The sequence below is a fragment of the Vicia villosa genome, linkage group LG6, assembly GCF_029867415.1.
Source record: "Vicia villosa cultivar HV-30 ecotype Madison, WI linkage group LG6, Vvil1.0, whole genome shotgun sequence".
NCBI lineage: Eukaryota > Viridiplantae > Streptophyta > Magnoliopsida > Fabales > Fabaceae > Vicia > Vicia villosa.
Window position 1 is genome coordinate 121,377,935 of NC_081185.1, and position 11,811 is coordinate 121,389,745.

The following is an 11,811-nucleotide window of genomic DNA, read 5'->3' on the forward strand; positions in this document are numbered from 1 at the left end:
CTCGGTGCGAGAGAGCCGCACAACAAGGAATGATTCGGAGACGGGGTCGAGTCCGCCAGGAGGATGCGCCTACAGGGTCCTCATATGCACTGAGATGTCTCCTGTCTCGGGCGTAATCCTCTCGTGGTCCATAAGCAGGTTGAGGTTGCTCGAGAGGAGGAGGTTCGCCCAGAGCACGACGAGGATGCTCAGGATGATGTTCATGATACACATGCTGTTCGATTCGATGCAGCAATTGAATGGGCGAATCAGAGCTACCCGTGAGGACCGTCTGACACTTCACTCTTGATATACTATCATGACCATGCCGCTCGACATATTTGGGATGGAGAGTTTTTTTTGTTGCATTTTTTATTTAAACAGTTTACTTACAAATATGGGTTTAACAACTAACACTGAGGTTATTATTTATTTTTGTTATTGGAATGGTTGCCCATTAAATTCGTGAACCATTAGCGGAAAATCTTCGATTTACTTAAACCACAGGCTGAGTGGTTTCATAATGTTGTTACTGAAACCGGACTTGGCGGATTATGTTGTACCGGTTATGTTACCATAAGCCACGACATGCAGGGGGTATTTTCCAAAAGGTGGCACAAGGAGATGTCTTCTTTCCACTTTCCTGTTGGCGAGTTGACGATCACCCTCCATGATGTGGCTTGTCTGCTCCACCTGCATATCAAAGGGAGGTTACTCAACCATTTCTGGATACAAATAGTTGCGGCAATTGAGTGGATGGTAGATTATCTGGGTATGGATCCATTTCCGGTAGATTATGAATGTAGAACAATGAATGGGGCGCATGTCAGGTTTCCCCCCCTGAAAGAGCTTTATGAACACCACTTGGTGGCGGCAGCTGGGACCGAGGATGAGGGTGATGCAATTTTTGTTGAGTACCACCGCGGTTGGGCTTTGCGGAGTTGGTTCATGTTATTGGTTGGTACGTCCCTCTTTGTGGACAAAAGTGCAACCTACGTGAACGTGACATACCTCCAGTATTTTATAGATTTGACTACATTTCATGAGTGGAACTAGGGGACCGCCATTCTGGTATACCTATACCAGAAGCTGAATGAAGCATGCAACTACAGGACCAAGCATTTGACTGGATCTTGCACACTCCTCACGATACCTTTCATTTCAATTATATGACATTTAATCTATTATTTATTTACTTGTACTTACAAATATTGTTATTTGTCTTTCAGAGCTGGATCATCTCTTACTTCCACCGTATTCATGGTTATGATCCCGATCTGTTGTATACTGACGATATGCATAGGGCTGCAAGATACGTCTTTCAATTGGGGAACCATAAAGTGGCGTCATATTGGGTATACCTCAATTTTACTGCTCACGATGACATAAAATATATGCCCTTTGGTGATTACAGGGATGTTGTCCTCTTCGACCGCATCTCATTATATTTCGGATGGTTGGCATGTGGAACAAACACCATGGTCAGGTATATGTCGGAATGGTGTCTCAGACATTTTAGACATGTGCAGATGATACCTAGGTCTCCATCTGAGGTTGCTCCAGACACCATTACTCGCCGAGCTCTCACTGATATCTTTCAGGATATGGAGCATCATTTGGTGCCAGAGGAGTATCGGGGGATGCGGGCATCCCAGAGCTGGCACTGTGTAGATGGACACGTGACATGGTTTTTTAAAGTGTCACATCATATCATGACATCAGATGCTCTTGGGCGTCCACCTAGGCCACCGTATGAGGGGCTTTTGAAGAATCAGTAAGACGAGGATGACCATGCCACTGATGTCCTGCTGATATGTCAGCGGATACTGTTGATTGGGCAGGAGGCATTGGACATAAGGATCATTCAAAACGACGGTGTAGAGGCGGTTGCCATAGTTAAGATGATGGTCAGTGTGGCATCCAGTGTGGCGGTGTCATACCCCAAAATTTGCCCATGCTATTTTTCATACACAAAACCAAATCAAAAGACAAAGCTCCAAAACACAGTCTCCCACACAGAAGTTCTAAACTAGGGTTTGATTAATTCAATGGAAAGTCATTGAATCAATGGCTCAAGGTGGTTCCATAGGGTCACCAACATCCCAAAGTATCTCCATATAAAGTTTCAAGTCAAACAGAGCAAACTTAGTCCCTCAAATCATGACTAGGTCAACAGTCGACTCTCAAGGGCAAAATAGTCATTTCAAGCCAAAATACAGTCAAAAGTTCCAGATACCTGGTCAACAACATCCTCATAACCCTAAAGTCATCATTTGATCAAGGGTTGATCATGATGATGCAAGGAAAGATCAGAAAGTCAAAAGTCAAGAGTTACTATTTTGGGCATGAACTGAAAAAGTCAACCAAACTTTGAAAATTCACCAAATATTCATACTTCATCAGAAAATTCCCACCAAAGCTCATCTTGAAAAGAATTCATTCCTCCATCCAATGGTCCAAGAATCAAAGCTCACAGGTCAATGGTTTAAGAGATATGGCTTCATACATTATAGGTCCTTTTCAAAAGTCAACAAAAAGGCATGTTTTTCAAAAGGTCATAAAATAAAAATGGAAAATGATTTTGATATGAGACCAAAGGCATTGGATAAAGGACTCTCTAAGGTTTCTAAAAAGTCCTAGAACACCCCCATACCTCAAAAATTGAGGGAGATACACCTTGGCAAAATTGAGCTATTTTGGAGGGGAAAATATAAAGGAATTTTGAATTTTTTGCTATTGGGCCTATGTTGTTAATATCCAAACTTGTCCCTCATGGAATTAGGAGCCCATAAACCATCTCCCACGAATTTCTTTGATTTATGTAATTTATTTTGATTTTTTGAATCATTTAAAATGATTAAAAACAAGTAAATTACTAAAAAAATCAAATATTCTATCAAAGATATAATTTCAACCATCATTAATCATCATATATTCTCCAAATTCAAATCAAATTCGTGCATAAGTGATTGAGAGAATATTGAATCAATTTTAGCCAAATTTAGCAAGATTCATAACTAATTCTCAATCAAATTTTCTCAATTTGCAAATCAAAGATTCACAAGGGATTTAGTTCAGTTTTGTTACCCTAATCCATCTCCTATAAGTACTACACAAGTTCAGATGGCAAGGATTCAAGTTTTCTTGCAGCTGGAAGCCCTAATCCGAGTCAAAGAAAACTCCAAAATTCCAAAGTTCAATTCTGAGATTTAAGTCAATCCAAGGTCTCTAATCAATCTCAAATCATTCCTGGATCATCACTGAGTGAATCCCAATCGTTCTCGGGCACTGAAATCTCAAGAACAAGCACTGTGAGCCCTCTTTTGTCCGAATTATACTTTTCCTCGATTGCATTGTTTTACGCATCCATACTCATATTAAATTGCATATTATTGTTTAACTTGGTGTGTTGATCGTTTCTGGAGAGTTTGGCGTGTTATTATGCTGTTATAAACATATCACCATGTTAGGGTTTCCGAGCTCTATTTAGGGCTTTTTGAATGAGGTAAAATTATGCTTTGAGACAGGTACCACTGGATTCGCATGATTGAGACGAATTCAAAAGCACTATCGCGATACATTTTTGTTGCTTTTTGCCCCTATTCGCTGTTTTCAGGTCATGCATCCGTAGCTCCTTTTGCAATAAGCGCTGTAAAAGGGGCTTGTTTCAGAAATCTGGGGAAGAAGACGATGCGGTGGCGACATGTGATTGGTCCGTTCAAACGAAAAAACGCGCGCAAGTCTGGGGGAAATTAGAAGGATCCCATGCATCAAGAAACACGCGCTAGCGTGTACCCTCACGTCTCCAACCATGTGATCTCGCTGGTTCCAGATCTCACGCTCCTGGGTGTGCGTCCTCACCATGGACCATCATAGCCTTGCCATACAGAATCAAAAGTTAAGTTTTTTTTATTTTTTTTTTTATTTTTAAATTACACAGCCGGTTATTTATATTAATATATATATATTTTTGTTTTTTTTCCTTTTTATTTTGCTTAAAAAAACTATACACATATTTTTTTTTTATAAATATTTTTTTTTCATATATAATAATAATATTTAATTATTAATATCTATCATTTGTTTATTCATCTATTTATTGATTTAATTAAATATGTTCAAAAATTCGTATTTATTTTATTTTAATTCCAAAAATTCCTAAAAATTATTTTTACCCTCGATTTTATTAATTAGGTCGAGAGACCCATAATTAATTAAGTCATTTATTTTGATTTATGCCCTAATCAGGGTTTAGGATGAGCATGCCCTACACTGATTTATTTTTCTTTTCTGTGCATTGTCAGGGTTAGCAACATGATTCGCCCCGAGTGCGCGCCTTCAACAAACCTCGAAGATAAGTGTGCTGCTTTATTCCATTTTATTTATCTCTTAAATTGATTTATTTTTAGGGTTTGCCTTGCCTTCACCTTTTTTTGCCTTGTTTCAGGGTTTACCTCCGAGGTTTCCTCCGGCTTCAACCATATCAAATCGAACCAAAGCTAAGTAACCTCGCTTATTTAATAATTAATTATTACTTATTTTATTTTTATTCTTCATTTTATGGTTAATTTTGCCAACCTTCGAATTAGCCATGCACTCACCCAGTTTTTTTTATTTTCTTTCTTTCAGGGTTTGTGGATTGCCAAAGCCACGAGTTTGGTAACCCTAAATTTTGCCCCTCGTTTTTTTATTTTATTATTACTTGTGTCAAACCCCATTGGGGATCCGCTGGTTTCATTGTCCCCTTCCCCTTTATTGCTTTATATTACTGCATGGTTAGTAAAATAGGGAGTGCAACCCTAAATTAATTAGAATAACTAAACACAAGATAATATAATCTGAATTGAATCACATGATTGGTGCACACACGCACGCTTTTGGGTAACCCTCTCTGTTGCCTGTTGCCTGTTGCCTGTTGCCTGTTGCCTTCGTTTTTCTGCAGAATAAGCCATGTCCCTCGGATTCGAAGATACCTCAGCCATGCTGCCTCGAATACTAAAGGTCATACGACCCTAAATGATGCTGCCTTCGATACACAAATGACCTCGACCCTCGGATGTTGCCTACGGAAAAGGCTGAGGTATCTTCTGGCTGCCTACGAAAAGGCTTATTCTGATCCTTGCCTTAGACTAACTGCCCTCTTTATGGCATGGGACAGTCTTATGGCAAAGGATATTTCGATGACCCTTAAACCTCCAAATGAAAGGCTTCCTGCCCTCTTATGGCAAGGATAGACCCTTTCGCTCTGAAAGGCTGAAAGAACAGATTTCTCAAATATAAGGTAAATTGCTCTTAAATTGCTTTGCCTTGCTCTAAATATTTTCAAATATTCTTTCTCAAAATTCTTCAATATGGCTACGCTCATTTACGAGCTAAAGTCCATATCTTCTTCTTCTACCTTTCTGAAACAAAAAGAGCAAAGCAAGTTAAGAGCCCATGGATAACCATGGATGCAAAGGGTGCCTTACACCTTCCCTTTGCATAATTACCCCCCGAACCCTATTTTATTTAAAAGGTTTTTCCTGTTCTTTTAGCCTTTCTAATTAAATTTGGATAAAATAAAAGTCGGTGGCGACTCTTGCTTACCGTACATTCCGATTATTAAAAGTCAGTTCACCGTATTACAGAACTGGCGACTCTGCTGGGGACACACCCCATTCACCGCAAGATTATGCTTCGACTGCACCAACAATATGGCTGAGTATGAAGCGTGTATCTTGGGGCTCAGAGCTGCTATCGATTTAAGGATCAAATTCCTGGAAGTGTATGGGGATTCAGCACTAGTAATCAGCCAAATCAGAGGGGAATGGGATACAAAACATCCTAATCTCATACCCTACAAGGAGTTCGTACTATCCTTAATTCCATATTTTGAAGAGATTACCTTCGAACATATTCCCCGAGAAGAGAATCAGCTGGCCGATGCGTTAGCTACTATGTCATCTATGTTCAAAGTCAATTGGGATAATGAGGCTCCTATAGTTATCATTGAAAGACATGACGAACCCGCATATTGTTATGAGATAGTTGACGACGAGGCTGAAGAGAAACCATGGTTCTACGAAGTAAAAAGGTACCTCGAGACTCAAGAATACCCTGAAGGGGCATCCATCAATGACAAAAAATTCCTAAGAAGATTCGCATCCAAGTTCTTTCTGAGCAATGGGACTTTATACAAGCGTAACCATGATTCAACCCTGCTTCGTTGTGTGAACAAGAAGGAAGCTGAAAAGATCATGGAAGACATGCACGATGGTACTTTTGGGACCCACTCTAGTGGACATACTATGGCCAAGAAGATTCTAAGAGCAGGTTACTACTGGTCTACAATGGAAACTGACTGTCACCACCATTCAAGAACTTGTCACAAGTGCCAGATATACGCCGACAAAGTACACGTGCCTCCCGTTCCTCTAAATGTACTAACTGCTCCCTGGCCCTTTGCAATGTGGGGCATTGATATGATTGGAGAAATTAAGCCCACTGCTTCCAATGGACACCGCTTCATTCTGGTAGCCATCGACTACTTCACTAAATGGGTAGAAGCTGCTTCATTTGCCTCTGTAACCAAGAATGTGGTGGCTCGATTCATTAAACACAACCTCATCTGCCGGTATGGCATTCCCGAAAGAATCATCACTGATAATGGTACCAATCTGAATAATAAGATGATCACTGAGCTCTGCACACAATTCAACATCAAACATCACAATTCTTCGCCTTATAGACCAAAAATGAATGGCGCTGTGGAGGCCGCCAACAAAAACATTAAGAAGATTGTGCAGAAAATGACTGTGACTTACAAGGATTGGCATGAAATGTTACCATTTGCTCTTCACGGTTACCGTACCTCCGCACGTACATCAACTGGGGCAACCCCGTTCTCATTAGTCTATGGTATGGAAGCTGTATTACCAATTGAAGTTCAGATACCGTCATTAAGGATCATGAAAGAAGCAGAGCTAGATGAAGATGAATGGATCCAGACTCGACTAGATCAGATAAACTTGATTGACGAAAAGAGGCTCGCGGCTGTTTGTCATGGACAACTGTATCAGAAACGTATGATCAAGGCGTTTAACAAAAGAGTCAAACAACAAGTTTATCGAGTTGGTGACTTGGTCATAAAGAGAATCATTCTGCCACAAGGTGATCCTATGGGCAAGTGGACTCCCACCTATGAAGGACCATTCGTCATCAAGAAAATCTTCTCTGGAGGAGCAATGATACTCACTACTATGGATGGAGAGGACTTCCCACAACCTGTGAACGCAGACATAGTCAAAAAATACTACGCATAAACATGACCCGCTAGGTCGACGTGCCTAGGCAAAAGTAAGGGCATCCCGGCAAACCAAAAGGGTTTGGGCAAAAATTAGGGATATATATAAGAAAAAATGTACACCCGTCAAGTTGAAAACCCGAAAGGGCGACTTGGGCAAAAAAAGGGTATCCTGCTAGACCGAAAACCTGAAAGGGCGATCTAGGCAAAAGTTAAGGATTAAGCGTACGACTATGTCTCGTTCCTATCATTCATCAGTCAGATACAGCTACGACAACAAGTTCAAAGGGTTCAGATCAACTCAATCACTTTTCTCCGACAAGCATGGGATGAGATGCTCGAAGACATAATAGCAATAGCAGAGTGGAAACCCAATAGGATTATTTTTACATAGCTATGTTTCTTTTGTTTTTCTATCTTTTCAAAAACACACAATATGTTTCATCTTGCCTATTTATGGCTTTTCTCAATACAATTTACTTCTCTCTTTCAAATTTCTTTTTCTTTCCGAATACGCAAACGTCCAATGATAATTTTGAATGAACATATGCATATGAACATGATTATCATCCATTTTCTTTTTCCAATAAAAATAGGTAGTAATCTCTATTAGTAGGAAAAGCAAAGAGACAATGTCCGAGGTAATCAAAAGTCCTCCCGCAAATCAATTGACATATCCCCACAGAGCAATCACTAAGAAGATGTCTTCCCACAATAAAGGCATGACTCCCCAACACGGTTTGCATCCCTATCTTCTCTGTATCTCAATCAGAGAATATCAAGTTACTGATCACCCCAAGCAGAAATCATAAATCCCCAGTTGAGCATCTCCAAGACGAAACCAGATATCAAAACTACAACGAAACAGAGACTTACTTTCCCAGTCAAGACTACATCATAAAGCATAGTTCATAAACCATATTCACATTCATACCTTGCATACATTACCTCATAAAAATCCATACATAACATACGAAGCTTCTCATCTATTTTGAGAGACTCATTATGTAATCCATGCATCATGACATTGCATAAATTTAAACTTACCTTCTGCAGAATACAGGTACAGACAAACGAACGAAAACTCCAACTTTCCAAGGTCTAATTCATCTACCACGAACGGTAATGACACGATCATTTCCAAGATCTAATTCGGTCACCACGAACGGTACTGACACGATCATTTCCAAGATCTAATTCAGCTACTACGAATGGTACTGACACGATCAACGCTCGAAGATCTAATTCATTTACCACGAACGGTAATGACACGATCACTTTCAAAGTCTAATTCAGCTACTACGAACGGTACTGACACGACAGAAGATCTAATTCAGATACTACGAACGGTACTGACACGATCAAATTTCAGAGGTCTAATTCTATCATCACGAACGGTGTGGACACGATCACTGGCCTTCCCAGTCTAATTCAGTCACTACGAACGGTGCTGACACGACAAGAGGATCTAATTCTATCATCACGAACGATGAAGACACGATCATCTTTCCAAGATCTAATTCAAGTATCACGAACGATACTGACACGATCAATTCCCAAGGATCTAATTCATCTACCACGAACGGTAATGACACGGTCAACGCGCAAACAACATCTTCTCAAAATTCAACTACCAGATGGCATCCACAAGCCCATCCCCGACAAAAGTCCCTACTTCAAATAGGGCAAATTTCTTGGCATTCTTATGTTCAATCATCTTCCACCTTCAGATACCGACTGGCGCGCAAACCACTCTACATCTTCAGGTTTAAGATAATTGAACAGGGGCAGCTGTCATACCCCAAAATTTGCCCATGCTATTTTTCATACACAAAACCAAATCAAAAGACAAAGCTCCAAAACACAGTCTCCCACACAGAAGTTCTAAACTAGGGTTTGATTAATTCAATGGAAAGTCATTGAATCAATGGCTCAAGGTGGTTCCATAGGGTCACCAACATCCCAAAGTATCTCCATATAAAGTTTCAAGTCAAACAGAGCAAACTTAGTCCCTCAAATCATGACTAGGTCAACAGTCGACTCTCAAGGGCAAAATAGTCATTTCAAGCCAAAATACAGTCAAAAGTTCCAGATACCTGGTCAACAACATCCTCATAACCCTAAAGTCATCATTTGATCAAGGGTTGATCATGATGATGCAAGGAAAGATCAGAAAGTCAAAAGTCAAGAGTTACTATTTTGGGCATGAACTGAAAAAGTCAACCAAACTTTGAAAATTCACCAAATATTCATACTTCATCAGAAAATTCCCACCAAAGCTCATCTTGAAAAGAATTCATTCCTCCATCCAATGGTCCAAGAATCAAAGCTCACAGGTCAATGGTTTAAGAGATATGGCTTCATACATTATAGGTCCTTTTCAAAAGTCAACAAAAAGGCATGTTTTTCAAAAGGTCATAAAATAAAAATGGAAAATGATTTTGATATGAGACCAAAGGCATTGGATAAAGGACTCTCTAAGGTTTCTAAAAAGTCCTAGAACACCCCCATACCTCAAAAATTGAGGGAGATACACCTTGGCAAAATTGAGCTATTTTGGAGGGGAAAATATAAAGGAATTTTGAATTTTTTGCTATTGGGCCTATGTTGTTAATATCCAAACTTGTCCCTCATGGAATTAGGAGCCCATAAACCATCTCCCACGAATTTCTTTGATTTATGTAATTTATTTTGATTTTTTGAATCATTTAAAATGATTAAAAACAAGTAAATTACTAAAAAAATCAAATATTCTATCAAAGATATAATTTCAACCATCATTAATCATCATATATTCTCCAAATTCAAATCAAATTCGTGCATAAGTGATTGAGAGAATATTGAATCAATTTTAGCCAAATTTAGCAAGATTCATAACTAATTCTCAATCAAATTTTCTCAATTTGCAAATCAAAGATTCACAAGGGATTTGGTTCAGTTTTGTTACCCTAATCCATCTCCTATAAGTACTACACAAGTTCAGATGGCAAGGATTCAAGTTTTCTTGCAGCTGGAAGCCCTAATCCGAGTCAAAGAAAACTCCAAAATTCCAAAGTTCAATTCTGAGATTTAAGTCAATCCAAGGTCTCTAATCAATCTCAAATCATTCCTGGATCATCACTGAGTGAATCCCAATCGTTCTCGGGCACTGAAATCTCAAGAACAAGCACTGTGAGCCCTCTTTTGTCCGAATTATACTTTTCCTCGATTGCATTGTTTTACGCATCCATACTCATATTAAATTGCATATTATTGTTTAACTTGGTGTGTTGATCGTTTCTGGAGAGTTTGGCGTGTTATTATGCTGTTATAAACATATCACCATGTTAGGGTTTCCGAGCTCTATTTAGGGCTTTTTGAATGAGGTAAAATTATGCTTTGAGACAGGTACCACTGGATTCGCATGATTGAGACGAATTCAAAAGCACTATCGCGATACATTTTTGTTGCTTTTTGCCCCTATTCGCTGTTTTCAGGTCATGCATCCGTAGCTCCTTTTGCAATAAGCGCTGTAAAAGGGGCTTGTTTCAGAAATCTGGGGAAGAAGACGATGCGGTGGCGACATGTGATTGGTCCGTTCAAACGAAAAAACGCGCGCAAGTCTGGGGGAAATTAGAAGGATCCCATGCATCAAGAAACACGCGCTAGCGTGTACCCTCACGTCTCCAACCATGTGATCTCGCTGGTTCCAGATCTCACGCTCCTGGGTGTGCGTCCTCACCATGGACCATCATAGCCTTGCCATACAGAATCAAAAGTTAAGTTTTTTTTATTTTTTTTTTTATTTTTAAATTACACAGCCGGTTATTTATATTAATATATATATATTTTTGTTTTTTTTCCTTTTTATTTTGCTTAAAAAAACTATACACATATTTTTTTTTTATAAATATTTTTTTTTCATATATAATAATAATATTTAATTATTAATATCTATCATTTGTTTATTCATCTATTTATTGATTTAATTAAATATGTTCAAAAATTCGTATTTATTTTATTTTAATTCCAAAAATTCCTAAAAATTATTTTTACCCTCGATTTTATTAATTAGGTCGAGAGACCCATAATTAATTAAGTCATTTATTTTGATTTATGCCCTAATCAGGGTTTAGGATGAGCATGCCCTACACTGATTTATTTTTCTTTTCTGTGCATTGTCAGGGTTAGCAACATGATTCGCCCCGAGTGCGCGCCTTCAACAAACCTCGAAGATAAGTGTGCTGCTTTATTCCATTTTATTTATCTCTTAAATTGATTTATTTTTAGGGTTTGCCTTGCCTTCACCTTTTTTTGCCTTGTTTCAGGGTTTACCTCCGAGGTTTCCTCCGGCTTCAACCATATCAAATCGAACCAAAGCTAAGTAACCTCGCTTATTTAATAATTAATTATTACTTATTTTATTTTTATTCTTCATTTTATGGTTAATTTTGCCAACCTTCGAATTAGCCATGCACTCACCCAGTTTTTTTTATTTTCTTTCTTTCAGGGTTTGTGGATTGCCAAAGCCACGAGTTTGGTAACCCTAAATTTTGCCCCTCGTTTTTTTA

At 38.9% G+C, this 11,811-nt stretch overlaps 1 protein-coding gene across 1 annotated transcript; it reads left to right on the forward strand.

Annotated features, from left to right (window-relative positions):
• The first annotated feature begins 376 nt into the window (after window positions 1-376).
• On the forward strand, window positions 377-1,757 carry LOC131614550 (uncharacterized). Its single transcript, XM_058886121.1, has 4 exons — window positions 377-400; window positions 487-936; window positions 1,036-1,050; window positions 1,209-1,757. Exons 1-4 carry the CDS (start codon window positions 377-379, stop codon window positions 1,755-1,757), a joined length of 1,038 nt encoding a protein of 345 aa, XP_058742104.1.
• The last annotated feature ends 10,054 nt before the right edge of the window (window positions 1,758-11,811 follow it).

Bases quoted from the DNA above. Each gene is read 5' to 3' on its own strand.
- LOC131614550 (XM_058886121.1), top strand. From the start codon at position 377: ATGGGTTTAACAACTAACACTGAG. The intron at 401-486 runs GTTATTATTTAT...CTTAAACCACAG, and splicing joins GTTTAACAACTAACACTGAG to GCTGAGTGGTTTCATAATGT.